Source organism: Callospermophilus lateralis, chromosome 11, assembly GCF_048772815.1.
Source record: "Callospermophilus lateralis isolate mCalLat2 chromosome 11, mCalLat2.hap1, whole genome shotgun sequence".
NCBI lineage: Eukaryota > Metazoa > Chordata > Mammalia > Rodentia > Sciuridae > Callospermophilus > Callospermophilus lateralis.
Window position 1 is genome coordinate 17,155,219 of NC_135315.1, and position 20,236 is coordinate 17,175,454.

At 33.1% G+C, this 20,236-nt stretch overlaps 1 protein-coding gene across 1 annotated transcript in view; it reads left to right on the top strand.

The window, feature by feature from the left end:
• Window positions 1–20,236, top strand: part of Nsf (N-ethylmaleimide sensitive factor, vesicle fusing ATPase) — a 146,411-nt gene that overhangs the window by 33,176 nt on the left and 92,999 nt on the right. Inside the window, exons 5-8 of the mRNA XM_076870409.1 lie at window positions 8,837–9,003; window positions 11,273–11,380; window positions 11,929–12,004; window positions 14,369–14,524. Coding sequence (XP_076726524.1) covers window positions 8,837–9,003; window positions 11,273–11,380; window positions 11,929–12,004; window positions 14,369–14,524 — 507 coding nt within the window. The remainder of the gene's footprint in view (window positions 1–8,836; window positions 9,004–11,272; window positions 11,381–11,928; window positions 12,005–14,368; window positions 14,525–20,236) is intronic.

The window sequence follows — 20,236 nt, forward strand, 5'->3', positions numbered from 1 at the left end:
TAGTTCTGGTCTAGTTGTTTTGCTTTTCAGGGGTCCTAATTATGTATGTATGTTGGACCTTCTTTGCCTATCTTCTGTTTTTAACTGCTTTCTCAGTGATATTTAAGTTTAAAAAAAAATCTTTTCTAAGGGCTGGGCCTGTGGCTCAGTTGGTAGAGTACTTGCCTAGCACAGGAGGCACTGGGTTCAATCCTCAGCACCACATAAAAATAAAATAAAATAAAGCTATTGTGTTCATCTACCACAAAAAATATTTTCTAAAAAAATCTTTTTTAAAATGTTGGTTGTTTTCTTTCTTGCTTTCCTTTTATTAAATTCGTTGAAATTTATTCTCCCTTGGATATATAATAATTTATTCTTTACTCCTGAAATTTTTTTTTGTTTTCTTCGGTGTTTTTCTGAATTCAGTAAATTCTCATTGCATTTGTTTTATTGTTTCTGTTTTTAGTATTTCATCTTCTTATGATAGTTTTGTTATGTCTAAGTGCTTGTTTGCAAATAGGTAATTTAGTTAAATTATCACATTATAGATTTCTCTATTTCATGTTGATCTTTTGTGGGAAGACATTTCATCAGCTGAAGTGCTGCAACATTTTGTTTTAAGTTATTTTTAAAAAAAATAACCTTGGATGAAACTGGTCTTTTTCTACTTTTCATGAATTTGTAGACAAGATCACTAGTTGAAGAGTATTACTTTCTGTCAGTATAGGAAAGTACAATTTCTTTCATGAATAATACTGATGAAGTAGATGGAGAGATAGAGAGTTTGGTTGATATAGCTTATTTCTCTTTTGTTTCTGTATGATTCTTAATTTTTTTTCCTAATGGACTTTTTTTCCTCATTTCCATATCTTTTAAAAAAATTTTTTTAGTTGTAGATGGACACAATATCTTTATTTTATTTATTTATTTTTATATGGTGCTGAGGATCAAACCCAGTGCCTCATGCATGCAAGGCAAGTGTGCTACTACTTAGCTACAACCCCAGACCCCTCATTGCTATATCTTTAAGAGCACGATTGGTTCTCTGTTTGTCTGATTCTTAACAATGATTCTTTGATAATTCTAACTCTAGTCCTCTATACTTTCAAGTCATTTCCTAGCACTTGGAGCTGTAGACAGCCAGGTCCCACATCAGTGCTTAGCATTGTAGCATTTGATGCTGGAATTTCTCTTTTTGGAGGTGGTTTTGTCTATATTTTGTTTATAACCAAGCTTCTCCTCCCCCACAATGGAAGTTCTGTGTATTTTTTGGAGCTTATTTTTCTATTTTCAAGTAAGTTAAATTTCATAGTATTCTTTGTCTTGTGGTAGTGCCAAAGTTATAGGTTATATGTGGTATTGTTTATCCTCCTTGTTACACCTATGGAGTTTTAGGAGATATCCAAATTCATGGAACATCATTATCCTCTAGACCTGATGCTTTTGAAGATATTCAAAAGTATTGTAGCTTTGAACTGGTTAAAAGAAGACAAATGCCTAAGGAAAGTTGGTAAAGTGAGAAGAGAATATCTTACTTCTCATTTAGGAACATGACATTTATTATTTTTTTCTGAGTTAGAGGGAGCTTAAACATTGAGGTAATCTTTAGTTGGCTCTTCATTTTCTTTGTGGAAATAGGAAGAAGTATGAATTTTTTAAAAAAATTTTAGTTATTAATGGGCCTTTATTTTATCATTCATTTATATGCGGTACTGAGAATTGAACCCAGTGCCTCACACATGCCTGGCAAGCAAGCACTCTACCACTGAGCCACAACGCAGCCCAGTATGAAAATTTTTGATTGAAGGTAAAAATAAAGATTACCTTCGATATGGGTTGTTGATGGAGAAGGTCGCATAATTAGTGCTTTCCACACTGCCTGAAAGAATTATCTGGGGAGTTTGTTTTTTAAAAACAGATTCACAGGCTCCTTGGGGAATCTGATTCATGTATCTGTGTTTTTAACAGTCACCCTTGAGTGGTTCTTATCAGCTACATTTTGGGAAACACTGACATAAGTGATTCCCTTAACTATCACCTCCTCACCTGAAGCATAGTGAGAAGCTGATAAAGCAGAGAAGTGTAGCAGCAAAAGAAAGTAGGTCAGGGCATGAAATCAGGGTTCCCTAATGTGTGGACATTGGTGCGGATAAAAATGAACACTTATTTAAAAATCTAATGAGAAGATGGGGTTCATGTAGCTTAGGTTTCTAATTTCCTTAAATTTATTTGCCTAAATATAAGGGTAAAAGTGTGCTTAAATTTAACTTTTAACACAGATATTTTATGGTCTGTGAGAATTCAAGATTATAAATTTTGATGAGTTGAGAAATGTGTTTTGTGCTTAAATTATGTTATATAGGTGTTCTCTTTCTATAAGAAATCCTCCCTCCCTCCCTCCCTCCTTCCTTCCTTCCTTCCTTCCTTCCTTCCTTCCTTCCTTCCTTCCTTCCTTCCTTCCTTCCTTCCTCAGATCTTTAAAGAGGTGACACCAACAGACTTAGGGGTTCTCTTTCTATAAGAAATCCATCCATCCATCCCTCCTTCCTTCCTTCCTTCCTTCCTTCCTTCCTTCCTCAGATCTTTAAAGAGGTGACACCAACAGACTTAGGGGTAAAATTGTAAAACCAAGTTATGAGTGCGGACTAAGATAGATGGAGTAGGCTTGAGGTTAGGCAGGATTTGAGGTCTGATATAGATGATGTAGCCATAAAGGGAGAAAACTGGTTCAACCTAAGTAAAGACCGGATAGGAGATGTGGTTGAAGGAGGACTGTTGAAGGATTCTGGAATGTGAGTTTTGCTATAAAGTGAGACTTTTTAGTTGAGTCAGTGATTTTTTTTTTTTTGAGAGAGAGAAATTTTTAATATTTTTTTTCTGGTGGACACAACATTTTTATTTTTATGTGGTGCTGAGGATTCAACCCAGCACTCTGCGCATGCCAGGCAAGCGCGCCACCACTTGAGCCACATTCCTTTCCTTGAGTCAGTGATTTTAATGTGAGAGAATCTCCTGGAATAATCATCTAGTATGTCTGTCTTAAGTATTGTAGACTGATGTTCACACGTTTTTTGGCCATTCTACTCTACCTGTCATTGTAATATTTATCCTAAGAATTTGCTATGACAATTTTTGCTTATAAAAACATTTTAAACTAGTCTTTGATATTAAATTGCTGTTAGTCATAAAATAAGAAAACATTCTCCATCGTGTCCCCCTTTGGTCCTGGATGAAATCCCTTCAGGATTGTGGTCTCTTTGGGACTGACCATGGTGCTGACCATGGTGCTGCCTATGTTACTGTCCATGGTACTGCCCATAGTATTGCCCATAGATAAAGTTTGAAATTGTTAGCAGCTTAGTTTTTTTTTTTTTTTTTTTTTCTTTTCTTTTTTTTCCTTTTTCTATTTAGGAACACCAACCTTAAAGTAAAATACACTTGAAAACTAGAGTCAGTGATGATGGTATTTTAGTATACTTACTCAAATTTCTCAGTATGAAAATGACATACATACATGTACCCGTATGTGTATTTACACACACATATATATGCATTATGACATTTTGGCATTGTTTTGGAGTCTTTAATGTACAAAATGGTGGCATAAGTATGCAGATATTTCTTTATTACTTATTTATTTTTTAATATTTATTTTTTAGGGGCTGGGGATGTGGCTCAAGTGGTAGCGCGCTCGTCTGGCATGCGTCGGGCGCTGGGTTCGATCCTCAGCACCACATAAAAATAAAATAAAGATGTTGTGTCCGCCAAGAACTAAAAAATAAATATTAAGAAAATATTTATTTTTTAGTTGTAGTTGGACACAATACCTTTGTTTTATTTATTTATTTTTTTGTGATACTGAGGATTGAACCTAGGGCCTGGCCCATGCTAGGTGAGCGCTCTACCACTGAGCCACAACCCCAGCCCTTTCTTTTTATTTTTTAACCATTTAAAAAATTTTTTTGATTTGTTATATATGACAAAAAAATGCATTACAATTCATATTACACATATAGAGCACAATTTTTCATATCTCTGGTTGTACACAAAGTAGATTTACATCCTTTGTATCTTCTTACATGTATTTAGGGTAATGATGACCATCACATTACACCATCTTCCCTACCCCTATGCCTCCTCCCTCCCCTTTTCCCCTTTTCCCTATCTAGAGTTCATTTAATCTTCCCATCCCACCCACCAACAGTATATTATGGATCAGCATCCTTAAATCAGAGAAATCATTTGGCATTTGATTTTTTGGGGGTATTGGTTAATTTCATTTAGCATTATATTCTACAGCTTCATCCATTTACCTTCAAATGTCATGATTTTATTCTCTTTTAATGCTGAATAATATTCCATTGTGTATATATATCACATTTTCTTTATCCATTTATCTACTAAAGGGCATCTAGGTTGGTTCCACAGTTTAGTATTGTGAATTGTGCTACTATAGACATTGATGTGGCTATGTCCCTGTAATATGCTGTTTTTAAGTCCTTTGGGTATAGACTGAGGAATGGGATAGCTGGGTCAAATGGTGGTTCCATTCCCAATTTTCCAAGGATTCTTCATACTGCTTTCCATGTTGGCTGTACCAATTTGCAGCCCCACCTGCAATGAATGAGTGTGCCTTTTTCCCTAAATCCTCACCAAAACTTATTGTTGTTTGTATTCTTAATAGCTGCCATTCTGACTGGAGTCAGATGAAATCTTAGTTTTGATTTGCATTTCTCTAATTGCTAGAGATGTTGAACATTTTTTTTTCATATATTTATTGATTGATTGTATATCATCTTCTGAGAAGTGTTTGTTCAGTTCCTTGGCGCATTTATTGATTGGGTTGTTTTTTTGGTGTTAAGATTTTGAGTTCTTTATATGTTCTAGACATTAGTGCTCTAGCTGATGGGCGTGTGATAGGACTTTGTTCCCAATTAGTAGGCTTACTATTCACCTCACTGATTATTTCTTTTGCTGAGAGAAGCTTTTTAGTTTGAATCCATCCCATTTATTGATTTTTGAAATTAATTCTTGCTATGCAAATATTTCTAAAATATGTTTTTTCACTCAATAATTTGTGTCATGGGCCATCCATCTTTATTAAATATAAAGTTTTTATTTTAATAAAAATTGCTATTCAGTGTTCCACATTCTGAATCTACTGCATTTTATTCATTGTTTCCCTACTGATGTTTTTCAGTGTTTGGCAAAAGTATTGCAATGAGCCTTTCTATAGATTCCTTTTTAGGCAAAGGTCAAGGGCATTTCTAGGACAGACACCTGAAAATGGAATTCCTAAGTAACTCATTAATATTTTACATTAATATTTAAGTATTTTTTCATGATATAGAGGAAACAATCTCTCTGGCCTGTAAAAGTTACTTAGCAAATAACCTGAACTTTCTAGGGAATATTAAGAAGAAACAAAACTTCCAGAATTGGAGCAGGAGAGTATTCTGAAATTTTCAGACATGACTCAAACTTATTCTTTGATCTTTGATACTTTTTCCATTTTAATCAGGCTTTGTTACTTTGCTTTTGAAATATTTAAATGTGTTTGCCCCCTTTAAGATAGTAAGCCAAATATAAAAATATGATTACACAAGTAATTTAATTCAAAGAATTTACAGGAAATTCTTATACATAACTCAAGTGGTTAGAATATAAGAAATAAGCTTAGAATAGAATTTGGAGTATGAGTGACCACGAAGACTCACCTAGTTCAGTCCTCTTGATTTACAAATGTGATGAATGAAGGCACAGAGAGCTTAAATGATTTATGTGGATTCCTGCTGGATCCATGGAAACTCAGAGACTCAAAAATCCCCTTTAAAGAGAATATTTAGGTTTGCAAACCACTAGAATCTTTGCAACACTTGTTTCGTAATAATGATAGATCAATTGAAAGCTACACTACAGTGACTTTTCTGTTTAGCTTCTTGCTGTTTTATCATGCTAACTCGCAAAAGTGCCATACCTCTTGTCCAGAGAAAATATAAAAATACAATCTTTTTTTGAGAACTGTGGAAACTTATCAGATGTGACTGGGACTAGAAGTTAATTGTAAACTTGGTTAAAAGCCTTTTCCTGTAGTTTTGGTCTATAGATCAGAGTTCTGTGTTGTCTTTTTGTTTTTGTTGTTGTTATTGTTGTTGTGTTTTTAAAATATTTGTAAAGCCTGTGGTTTTTAAAAAATTGTATTTATCTATCTTAATTTGGTATATATGGCAGCAGAATGCATTTTGATTCATTATACACAATTAGAGTATAACTTTTGTGTTGTCTTTTGTACATAAAAACTTCAACTATAATTTCTATATAGATTTTTTTGAGATCGAAGTAGAGCTTAGACCTTTTGAATCATTTAGGAGTGCAGAATCCTTTTGGATTTTTGTGGATTTCTCCTCTAATTTCTGATTTTCTTGTTTATATTAATGATGCTTTTTAGGAAAAAAAAAAACTTTTTTTAAGGTTTTCTTTAAAACTTTCCACTTAGTTTTATAATACCAATTCTAGAATGCCCAAATGTCAAGTTATTATACTACTTAATTGTATGGCATAGTTCCTGTAATAAGAAAATTAGCATAAACAGATTAGAAAATGAACATAGTTAATCCATGCTGTGTAGCACTCCAGTGGCACATGAGGTACTTGCAAACTGAGCATTAGGCAAGCCACCTGCAGAGTGGTATATATGGGAGGAGTAAAAAATTTCTGTGAGTCAGCTCAGGGGAGGTTGCTTAGAAGAACTTCTACTGTATTCTAAAGAGACCATTGGCAAATTTTAGGACAGTGATCTATAGGGAACACAGGAGGAATGTAAAGTTTATATGCATTAAGCCCTATCAAAAAGCAGTGATAAACTTTTTTAAAATTATTTTTTAGTTGTAGTTGGACACAATACCTTTATTTTATTCATTTATTTTTATGTGGTGCTGAGGATAGAACCCAGGGTCTTTCACGTGCAAGGCGAGTGCTCTACCGCTGAGCCACAACCCCAGCCCAGTGATAAACTTTAAAAAAAATTTTTTTTACTGGACATAATCAAATTTTCTTTTTGGGGAAACTCAAAATGCAAAAATTCCCTTGAAGATTTCTTGGTAGCTTATTCTATTCTTTCTTAATGATCCCAATACATTATGATGTAATGTGATACTTTTTTTTAAAAATACACTTTTCAATCTGACTTAAAAATCTCGGGGAGGTGCATGCCACCTCCTTTTTTTCCCCCTATACTCCTTATATACATTTGACAAAGCCTGTAATCCCAGCAGCTCCCAAGCTTGAGGCAGGAGGATTTCAAGTTTAAAGCCAGCCTCAGCAATTTAGCAAAGTCCTAAGTAACTCAGCAAGACCCTGTTTCTAAGTAAAATATAAAAAAAGGGCTGGGGATGTGACTCAGTGATTAACCACTCCTGGGTTCAATCTCCAGTACAACAATAACAACAACAACAAAAATACAAGAATCAGACTTTGTCCTATAGAAATGCTTTTTTTTAATTGTATGTCATTTACGAACATTTCTTTTTACCTATTTTTCTAAAGCTGTGTTATTTGAACTGTGTGTGATGTAATTAAAGATTTTTGTTGAATAGTTATTATATGATATAAAATTGCGTGTATGCTTTAATATTTAAATTGATGACAGTGTAACCTAAAAGCCATTTTAGAACTTTTTACTTGGCTTGAATAGGAATTTTCTTATCTAAAGATTTTTATATATGCTTGTCTTTTTTTTTTTAGAGAGAGAGAGAGAGAGAGAGAGAGAGAATTTTTTTAATATTTATTTTTTAGTTTTTTTTTGGCGGACACAACATCTTTGTTTGTATGTGGTGCTGAGGATCAAACCCGGGCCGAACGTATGCCAGGCAAGCACGTTACCACTTGAGCCAATCCCCAGCCCCTATATGCTTGTCTTGCTTACTTTGTTATTAGCATGGAGATCATGGGAATTTTTGCTGTTGTTTCATTTATGCAGTTCATGAATGTATTAAGCACATGAAAAATACTGTTAGACACTGTTAATATAAAAATGATTTAAAAACATGGCTCTTGTTCTTTTCTAAATTTATTTATTTATTTTTTTAGTTTTTAACTATTTTAATAAATACAATTAAAAAAGAAATAGTTGAAATTTATTTTAATCACAAAACTGAATATATCAAGAGTACTATTTTTATGTGACAAATATATAATTACTAATAAAGAAGATATATGTATTAGAACTACATTCTCACAACTCCCTCTATTTTAAGGCTCTAGAACATCTTATTTATTTATTTAGTATTTTTTTTTTCTTTTCTAAATTTACATGTAAAACTTACTATATTTCCTTGATAGAGTTAGGTGCTCAGTAAATGTTATCATAGCATTAGAAATGTCACATTCTAACTTCTTTAGAGTGAATCTCCCTATTAAACATGTTTCCCAAGGCTTCTTTTTAACCCCCTCCATCTTACTTTCCTGGGCAAAAGAATCTACCTACCTCTAACTGTGGTTCTTTCTTGTGTCAAATAAAAATATTCTTTGGAAAGCACTTGGTATGCCAACTCTACTGGTACTTCTAATATTGTCATGTTGTCCTCTGTTTAAAGGAGAAGGAGGAAAAGGTGTGTGCCACCACACCTGGCTGTTCAGTATTTTCTAATGAATTCAGATGAGGAAGAAAATCTCTAGTGGCTATTATTTTTTAAATCTGTGCCTGTGTGTCCCTCTGATGAAGGCTGTATTAAGCCCCTTTTGATCAAGTGCTGTTATGATTCATTTATTTGAAAATTAAGTTACTAGAAACTTAGAAAGAATTTTGTGTCCTTATAATTTTTTTTTAAAAAAATGCTTCTTTTTTCCCCCTTAGTCTCTTTGTATACATTTGACAAAGCTAAACAGTGTATTGGCACAATGACCATCGAGATTGATTTCCTGCAGAAAAAAAACATCGACTCCAACCCTTATGACACCGACAAGATGGCAGCAGAATTTATTCAACAGTTCAACAACCAGGCCTTCTCAGTGGGGCAGCAGGTAGATTTAAGTTTTCTTTGTTTCCTTTCACTTAATAGGTATTCTAATCCCTGTTGTTATCCAAAATTACTTCTACTTTTTAATAACTGAGAGGAGCTTTGCATAGAACAGATATATCCAAGATATGTGATTAAAAAGTAAGGGAGTTATACTTACTAAGCCTGCACAGTTCTAGTCAGAAAAATTCTAAAGTAGCTTTCAGCTTAAGATGTCATATATAGTTACAGTTGCTTTTCCCTCTGCAAATTTAGGAACATTGCAGATATAAATCTGAGTTTCTTTCTTTCTTTGTTTCTTTTTTTTTTTTTTACTTGCAGGACATTTGTTTTATTTCTGGGATATCTTTCTCTTTTCCTAATGTATTTCTGTATAAAAGTAGTTTATGACATCTTTTGGTTTTGGATTTGAGAATCTAAAAAAAATTGTGTATATGTTCAAAAATTTTTTTTCTTTTTTTTTTAGAAAATTTAAAGCCAAAACCTTCATTAAAAAACATTTGCCAAGGACTGTGGGTATACCTCACCAAGTTGTGCGAAGCCCAGGGTTCAATTCCAAACACTGCCAAACAAAGAAAAAAAAGAAGACATTTGTCCGTATTGTCCTTTATTTGGACTTCAGTAAATATCACATAATTAACCTCCTAAGAAAGATTCTTCTTTTTTTCAAAATTTTACTTTCACATTTGTCTCCTTAGTGACTTTCTTAGTCATTTCAGACTCCTTCCTCATACCTTAGCTCCACAGCAGCAGTTCTAAAGTGTAGTCCAGAGACCCTGGGGTTCCCTGAGACCTTTTCAGGGATCTACAAAGTCAAAACTACTTTCATAATAGTGCCAAGATGTTTTTGTCATGTTCCTTATATTCTTCCACAAGTGTGTGGTGGAGGGTTGCTGACTCCGTGGTTTGTGCTAGCACAGTGCACTGACTGTTTAAGCAGATGTGAGGTGTTTGCCATAAACCAGACATCAAAGAAATTTAGAAAAATGTGACAGCACCACTCTTCTCACTGTAACTACATATGCATCTTAAGCTGAAAGCTACTTTGGAATTTTTCTGACTAGAATTGTGCAGGCTTAGTAAGTATAACTCCCTTACTTTTTAATCACATATCTTGGATATATCTGTTCTATGCAAAGCTCCTCTTATTTTTGTTTCAGAAAATAGGGTTTTTTTAAATTAAAAATGTTATTTATGTTAACACATAATAGATTTATCACTATTAATTTTAAATTAATGATAAAATTTTTTGTTCTAATAATCTCTAATATGATGAATGTCAGTGGGTCTAATCCACATAAACAAAAGCTCTTTGGAGTCCTCAAAATTTTTAGCAGTATATAATGGCATTCTGAGATTAAAATGCTTGAGATTTGCTGCTCCCTAGCATTCTGATCCCTAATGGCTTAGAAATGCCACGTGGGAAGTACTCTGACATAAGTGAACCCAGTGTTCCACTGGTGCAGTTTTGTTTTGAATGATCTGGAAGGCTCCCCCAGATGCCATTTAGCTGATAATTGTTGACTACCTGTCCATTGGTTTGGGGGCTATGCTTTATCCCTTACGGATTCCTGCATATTTTGACTAATAATTGTATGCAGATTACCTACCTAAACTTTATTGTTTTTGCTTTTGCCTTTAGCTTTAGTATCTTAGTAAAAAATGCTTAGAAGAATGTTTAATAGAAAATGCTTTGATGTTTGTTTTCATTTTAAACTCAATAACATGTATGTGTCAATAAATACATGAAAGAAAACACTCCAGAATAAAAAAAAATATCTTAGCCCAAATCACTATTCCTAGTATTTACTCTCACTTGTAGTGGTTAGTAGTAGTACTTTTGTATTCCAACTCATGGAAGAGGGTCTAGATTGTAGAAGGCACTCAACAAGTACTTGGTGAATTAATAATTAAGCATTCAGAGCTGTTTCTGCAATTGTGTGGCAGGCATTTTGTACAATCTAAAGCATGAATTTTAGAGTCATACACCCGGGCATTGTTTACTGTGACTCTGAGCCCCATTGCTTAGAATTTCTATTCCCGAGAATGTTTGGCAGAATTCATTATGTAACCTCCTAAAGTGTTTGATCCCTAGCAGATAATAAATTGTAGTTCCCCTTTATTCTCATTGGCTATGTGAGTAGTGTGCTGGTGGAGCATATTTAAGAGAGGTAAAAACTGATTTTCTGCATTTGGAAAAATTGGTGATAATGTGAGGATCAGGCCATTATATCATGAAATAAAATTTCTCCCCTTACCTCTTTTCTACATAGCTTGTGTTTAGCTTCAATGAAAAGCTTTTTGGTTTACTGGTGAAGGATATTGAAGCCATGGATCCTAGCATCTTGAAGGGAGAGCCTGCAACTGGTAAAAAACAGAAGGTGTGCTTTGTTTCTAATCTTTATTAAATAACCTTTGTGATGTGAATTGTGCAGATTAATATAATTTTCCTAACTATTTACTTGCTTTGCATTTTTTCATATGGTGAATTTTCTTTTTGGTAGGGAGAAAAATGCTTTCATAAAGCATTGTTACTAATATACAAATTAAAATATAGTTATTTGCAGACCTAATAGTAATTTGAGGTTTGTATAAGTATTCATAATCCTAGCTGAATGAAGATATTATTTTTGTTTTCGCATTTTTTAATTGTTGCATTAAAACTGTACACAATGGTGGGATTTGTTACATATTTGTATATGCACACAAATATTAATTAAAGATATTTATTATAAATAAAGAAGAAGAGCATTATTGAAATAAAGCATGTAGCAATTATAGGATGTATATAAAAAAAGTAAAAGTGACTCAAATAATAATGGGGGAGATTTGCTTTGCACAGAGAGTTCATTTTCTCTTCATTTTTTGCCTTGCATTGAGAAGTCCAAAAGTCTGCTATTAGCCTATTAATTATTATCTTTCTATGTAGATTGAAGTAGGACTGGTTATTGGAAATAGTCAAGTCGCATTTGAAAAAGCAGAAAATTCATCACTCAATCTTATTGGTAAGAGATACAGTTTTAAAAAATTCCAAGTAAAATGGAACTATTATTAAATGTGATTCAACTAAAGTGATTTTCAAGCAGGGAAGGAAAAGAGGGGAATGTCCTTCCTGTAAGATGGCTTATCCCAAAATCTTGGCATATTTCATATTTGTCAGATATTCTGATGAAAAAGTTTAAAATCTTCATCTGGATCAGTGTTATCCAAATAGAATATCCAAATACAATATGAAACATGCAATTTTAAATTTCCTAAGAGCTATACTAAAAATAAGTAAAAAGAAACAATGAAATTAATTTTTTAACTTTAAATTTTCTGATAATTTTAGGCTTATAGGAGATTTGCAGAAATAGCTCAGAGAACTACTATCTACCTTTCACAAACTTCCTCTGATGTGAACATCTTAAATAACCCTGTATAGTTAACAAAATTAAGAAATTAAGAACAGTAGCTCGTTAAAATAGCAGTTTCAATGCTACTAACTAAACTATAGACTTTATTTGGATTTCACCAGTTTTTCCCATTACGTTCTTTTTCTGGTCCAGGATCTCATTCAGGATCATCTGATATTGCATTTAGTGTAGTTTCTCAGAATTTCATTATCTTTCATGACCTTGAAAACTGGTCAGTTATAATTGGTCATCTGGTGGTTGTATTAAATGAGATACTGTCATCACTTTTATTAGTGATCAAAGGATGAATGCTTTGGACTATGTTCATAGTCCATCCAGTCCCATTCTTGTTCTTTAGCCGTGCTTTTTTAAAAATATTTTTTTAGTTGTAGCTAGACATAATACCTTTATTTATTTTTATGTCATGCTGAGGATTGAACCTAGTGCCTCATACATGTGAGGCAAGCACTCTGCCACCGAGCCACAATCCCAGCCCAGCCCTACTTTTATTATATTAAAATAATGCAATTTAGTATTGAAGAACAGTAGCTCATCAAAATAGCAGTGCTATTAACTGAATAATAATTCTTACTTTTGATCAATTTAACTATGTTCATGTCTACTACATTAGAAAGTAGAGGGTTTTCATTGATTGCACACTACTGCACACTATCATTTTCAAGTTTATGTAACTTTCTCTACATGTGTGGCCTATTTTCTTGGTCCATCAATTACTATTTTATCTTATTGTTTATATTAATTATAAAATATAGATAGACATTCCCTTGAAAACAACTCATATTCTAAATTTTTATTTTTATACTGTGTTTTATGATTTTTTGAGGGTTTTTTTTTTTTTTGGTTTAACATTTTTCAAGCATCTTAAGTATACCTCTACATATAATTTTTTATGACTATATAATGTAATTTTATAAATGCTGGGTATGTTCCAATATATTTTTGATCCAACACACATATTTATTTATTTATTTATTTTTACACCTTTTGTTAAGATATTTTATCTTAAGGGCATTGCATAACTTTCACACAATGCAGGTATTTCCAAGTAATCCAAGTAAAGGTGTGATAGGCTTGCAGTGAATTTGACCACAAGAGGGCAGTAGAATGTAAGCAAAATATTTTTGATAGCCTAAAAGAAATCTCAAAACTCTAACCATAAAATTTCTTTAATGTGATATTTTAAACTTTTTAAAATATGATATTTTCTTCCCTGACTGTATAAAAACTATGTTCTTACCTTTTCTTGTTGTTGTTAATAGTAGAGTATACTAAGGTAACTTGTTCTTTGTATGTGAAATAGTAAATGTGATTCTGTTAAGTTACTTTAGGTGGCACTCTGACATTTAAATTAGATATTTTTTACCCTTGTAAGAGAATCGTAAACGTGAATTTTGTAGTCAATGGTCTTTAGAGTGATTTTAGACTTTTGTGGACATTTGAAAAAAAGCAAATAAGACATCAAACTCACTAGTGTATCTTCTTAGGCTAAGGGGGTGTTACGTACTGATTACAAGCTTAATCTAGACAACTACATGTATTTTTAAATATAACATAACTTTTTAAGAGCTTTGAGAGATTGCTAGATTTCAGTTGCCTTTCTGGCAACTAGTGTTGTCTTCATTTGATATGCATGTGGTGTTTCTTCTAATCAACCAAGTTAATTAATTTGGTTAGATTAAAGGCTAGTGAAAACAAGTTCTATGAATTGATGACAAGTAAACCACAGCATAAGTTTAGCTAGTTGTTTTGAAAATTTATTACTGACCATAAATGGGAACCAAAGTAGATAAAGCAAACTCACTCTTTTTATTAGAAAATCCTCCAAGGGTATGTTCTTCTTTGAATAAGGGTAGCTTGTCTGTTCACTTGAGATGACCAGAGAGTATCTATCTGTGTTTTTACACTTGGAGATGAAGTTGTTGTTTCACATTTGATTATATTTATTTGACATAGGCAAAGCTAAAACCAAGGAAAATCGCCAATCTATCATCAATCCTGACTGGAACTTTGAGAAAATGGGAATAGGAGGTCTGGACAAAGAATTTTCAGACATTTTTCGACGAGCATTTGCTTCGAGAGTATTTCCTCCAGAGATTGTGGAGCAGATGGGTGAGTTCAAAAGGGAAAATTTCATAAAAGTTTATATTTTAAAAAAATTAAGAGATAATCTCTTTTCAGTGGTTTTGAAATTATTCAAACCTGTCAAAATATTTTTTTTCAGTTTTAACTTTTTTAAAAAAAATAAATTTTCTGAAAATTTTTCAAAATCTTCAATTTTATGGTGAAATCATAGAAATAATATTTGGGTTGTTCAACTTATTTAGTTAGTTTAGAATTTTTTTTTTCATAGGGCATATTTAGAAATTTTACCTGATTCTAAAGATTCATTATGGGTCATGTTTACCCTGCTGAATAATCATTATCTATGATTATTATTGTTATTATTAATCATTATCTATGCTACTTCTTTTTTTTTTGTACTATCGCATTATCTCATTAGTATATCTTCATACCTGGTAGATGGATACATGGCATGTTTTTAAATTAGATAAGCTTGATCCAAAAAGACAAATTCAGGATATACACAGGCGTTTCCATATTGCATATAAAGAAATGCTCTATGCATTTATCATTTTCCTCTTGAAGGTTTATTTAATTTATCTGTGTGAAGTGACTTTATTTGCCCAGTGGAAATGCTGTCATGACTGCTTTCATATCCATATCATCCGCTGGATTGGAATGTGAGCAACAGAATATCTGAGAAAGGAATTTATAACATAATAGCTTCTGGCAGTCTATTAGTGTAAAAACAGGATCTAGAAAAACAGAGGGAATACAAATATGTTACTCCCCTTCCCTCATCATTCTTTCTCTTTAAATTGCTACTGGGAGATAAAAGTATATTCATCATGGTGGGGATAAGAACTGCTTTTTAGGCACTAAGTACTTGGATTGTATTAGCCCCTTATTGTTGATAGCTTTTCTGCCTGGTCGCTCACTCTAAGAAATTACAGGCACGGCACACACCTGTTCACTGGGTAAAGGTCGAGTTTGGAATTGGATTAAGAGAAAATGACAGAGACCCTCATCACCTGAGTTTTATACACCTTGAAATGACAATAGCATACCTTTTATCTGAAAGATACAAAGGCCAATTCAATAAAAAACAGAATTCTAATTTGGAAAATAGTAAAAATTGGGATAACTCACTATCATGGTAGTGTATTTTAAGGCACAATAAATCCAGAAAAGTTTTTGATCTAGACATGGAAATATTGTTTAAGTGTATTTGGGTAAAAGCAGAGTTGAAGGGATGATTCCAAATATTTTAAACTTTTCATATGAAATATTTTTATTGATTTTCAGGACTGAGACCTAGTGATTCAATCTCTGAACATTTATATTATCCAGCCAACAAATAAAAAAATAACTACATCTGTAGTAAGCTGTGTCTTTGATTATAAATATTTTCTGTTTGGAAGCTCTTGAGGATTTCATTATTAGACATTAGTTTCTTGTTGGTATGTTAGTTTCTTGTTGGTATGTTATCCAGATCCTGCTCCTGAGGGCCTGTCTGGGGTAACATACATAGTTAATATATAAAAGAGTAAAACTCCTACCAGTCTGTGACTTTGTCGACTGTACAAGAGTTTGAAATTCAATAAAAATAGGTTTAGAATTTATTAGTGAACTTAACCTGTTCTGGTATTTGTATCTAAATGAGTTAAATTATGGTTGTATGCCTTTTATTATTCATGTGTTTTTTAACTAAGGACAGTGGATTTGAATTTTTGAGTGCTACTGTCCAGAACCTTTCTTGTGGATTTGTTTTTTCTAAGATGTTTACATTAATTCAATTATACAAAATATAAGTTTTGTTGTTTTTAAACAAAAGTCATATATTTTCTCTTTATGGCTTTTTGCTTTTAAGAAGCATGCATTATCAATTTGATTTTTTTAAAAGTCAGTTAGTGTAAAGCTACCTTGGCTTTTTAGCTGAATAGAATAATCATTATTTCTTTATTCTAAATGAAGTTTCTGAAAATCTAAAGAAAATTAAGCTACCTTTTTATGGCTAAATGACTGAGAAATAATTCTCTTGCTATGCATGTGTCATTCCTCATTATCCAATAGAAGCTTCTTCCCCCACCCCTTTGAATTCTGGGGGAATTAGACAGTAAAATTCTTCCTTGCACTCCAGATACACTGTGGTCATAAAGTTCTCATTAAGTTGGTAAAGGTATGTAAAAATGAAAATTGCTGCATTTGGATAGAATATAAATAAAATTATACAAGTGTCTCTTACGCGTACCCTGCATTCTTTCACTCTGCCAAGTAGGAACAAAATTGGCTGATTGTTTTTTCTTCACTCTTTGTTAACTAAATAGGCAAAACTATGGTTTTGGATTCAATTAGACACTGAGTATGATTGGTTAAATCAATTCAAATAAAAATATTAGAAAGGAATAATTTATGTAGGTTATAAGGCTTTTTGCTTTAAGCAGATAACTTTATTTTTGACTAAGAACAAATCATTATCTTACATGGAATCTGGAGAACTTCTACTTTGTAAATAGGAATTTTAACCAAATGGATTTTTTGCCTATATATATCAGTTTTTCAAATTTACAAAGTGATAAATTTAGAATTTTCTTCTGTCATTGTGTTTATGAGATTAATTACAATGCTTCTGGGTAGTATAGTTCTTTCCTTTTGTTTGTAAAACTTCATGTTTCCTTTTCAAAATTAAAAATGTAGGTTAGATACACACAGAATATTGCTGTGGGGGTAAAGAAGACTAAATGACTTAACCAGAGGCACACAATTATGCAGGAAAATTAGGGATCAAATGATGTGACACATGTAAAAATAACTGTCATAGAATTTCCAATCTCTTGAAGTACTTTCAGATACATAGTGTATACCTTCTTGCTTTTGTTATATCTTTGAAGAATTAAAACCAAGGAAATCCTTAAAGAGAAAAGGAAATCACATAAAGCCAGACAGACAGAGGGATAGAGGCTATCTGTAAAAATAGGAAAGGAATGACTTTGGGGGACTATCACCTGAGGCATTTGCTGTTGTTTTATTCAGGATAGCTACTTTTTTCTTGTCTGTAGCCCAAGTGTAGCAGCTGTTCTTTGGAAGTATGTGGAAATATTAGCAAAGAAAACAAGACTTGTACCTTGATGTTAGTGAGTACCAAATAGGTATTTAGTTAAAATGTCCTCCAACCCCCCAACAATAGATGTTTAATTAGAAATGACCTTAAATTATTACTTTGTGGGATAACATTCAGCGCCATGAATCCTAGGGTATAAGTGTGAGCATCAGAAGTTGGCGTCTGAAAGTTCAGGTAAATAAGAGCAGCAAGCAGATTGCTGCCCTTGAGCCATTTTCAGATGCAATTGAATATATTCTTCTGTTCAGGTATTACCACATTTGTTCCCCATGTGCAATTTGTAGAGAATGCTCATGATAAATAACTGACTGATTAATTACTGAATTCTCATTGTAGCTCTTTTGTTGGCAAAGAGAATTTCTGCAGAGAAACCTCATTTTTCAACATCCCTGGCAACAATCTCTGAACAGTAACTGTCAAAACAAAAAACTAAATCCTATTCAATGAATACTGGAATAACTGCTAAATGTAATCTGGGGAGTAGGTCTGTAGCTACCCAAAGAAAGGAGCTTTGGCAGAGGAGCTAGAAGAGAAAGGGTATAGAGACTGTAGGTCTCTGCCTCCCTGTCTTTCTAGAGTCTTCAGGCTCTGGACGTGCAGGCCACCTAGCGGGGAAGAATGCCCCTTGTTGTGGTCTTGTGCCCCCATTCTTTGAAACTGAAGCTGTGTTCTTTTTGGTTGTCTTTTCCCTGTGCTTTCCTCTCTAAGCCCATTTTCAATCTGTATTTTTAAGGTTTCTTTTGAAATTCAAGAGGAAAGCAACTCTTTTTTCTGATATCATAAGTAAAACTAGTTCCTCTATGAAGTAGAGCTGTGGAGAAGATAAGGAGCCTTTCAATCACACCCAGACATCTTTCACATGCTAAGAACAGTGCAAATAAAACGTAGTGGAAGAAAGGGCACCAAGGTTTTGTGTGAGCCATATTTGGGAGAAAGGGAGTTCTGGCTAAGATTAACATAAACACTGACACTCTTAAAATGCATTTTCACACCCCCACTCATGAGGAGAGATTGCAATTTAAATGGGGGTTAAGACATCTAGCCGAACTCCAGGGCTCTGTAAAAGGAACCCTAAGGCTAAAGAGCTTATCTGAAATTTGAAAAAAAGAGAAAAAAAATGAAGCTTTCTGACATTCATCTTTTTTCCTTGTATTAGTCATAACTTGCTTTTCAGCTATATTTTAGATTTTGAATGCCAGCCTGACATCTGTTCAAGTCTGCCTGCAATTTATTAGCAGAGAAAAAGAAAGCAGTTGCTTAGTAGTAAGATATACAAAACTTTTCCCTTCTGATTTTTCATTAACTGCTTATAGATGATACCTGAATATGAAGAATGTACTAATTTACTAATTCTTACTTTAGATCAAGAAATTTATATAATTTTTTAATTAGAAGAAAATGGCTTCTGACCATGTGATTTCTAAAATCTCTCCAGCAGGGTTTAGAGACAAAGCATATAGCCTAAAAATATTATAGGTAACTTTTTATAAATCGAAAATTTTACTTTGAATTTATACTTGAATAGAAATATGTAGTTATGCCTGTATCTCAAAGTCAAACTATGTAAATTCATTTGGCCTTTTTTTAGTTAAAGACAGACTTAAAGACAGACTTTAAGAAATAAATCTTTTGGAGGGGTAGAGTTGTTTACAGAGTCACCAGTGGATTAGATTTCCTGGCAACTACAGTTTAGTTACTTACAGATGAGCAGTTGGGTCACTACCAAGTTGAAGTCTAAGTCTTAACCTGAATGTCCATTGGTAGGGAAATGATTAAATAAACTATGATATATCGACATTATAGAATATAACAGAACCTACCTTAAAATGAAATAGCTCCAAATAAACAGACATAATTGTGTTAATAAATACATAAAACTGAAAGTAAATGCATCATAAACTCAGGACATGTTAAATTGAAAAAGTTGTTTACTTCTGTGAAAGGAAGTTAGAGGAATGAAGGGAAACTTTTGTTCTTTTACTATATTATCCCCCTCTTTGTGTTTTACTGTGGTCTTATATCTCTAGTGTATAACTTAAAAAGCAAACAAACAAAAAGATAATGTCACAGGCTATTTCTCTTTTGTAGCGGCCATTGGCACAGAGCAGGCAGGGTACAGGTATGTCCTGTGACCTTCACAAAACTTTCAGTGGAAGAGAAGAGCCAAGGGTTATGGACCTGGATTCTAAGGACTTTGATGACAGAGGCTAGAAAGGACACCTATCCTACTTTACTAAAAAGAGAAAAGCAGTTTCTCCATTCATAACAAACAGCTTCCTCCCGGTACTGTCTGTGTTATAGTGATAGTTTGTCTTCCCTCCAAACAAGGGAACCTTTGCATCCAGGTCTTTAGGTGGCTGAGGAAGCAGTGGAGGGGAGAAGGGAGAAGGTATCTGTGGGAGAGCAAAAATTTTGACATATGGGGAACTGTTCACAAATTTCTTTTCAATCTTAAAAAAATCATTCTATCGACAAATTTCACTTCTGTGACTCCTCAGTAAAATGGTATTTTCTCCTGTCTTATGTTTAGGTCAGTGATGATATTGATGATGTTTAGTGGAAGACACTGTTCTAAGTGCTTTACTTATTATTTTGTGTATTAATTTATTTAATCCTCACAAAAACCTTATGAGGTAGAT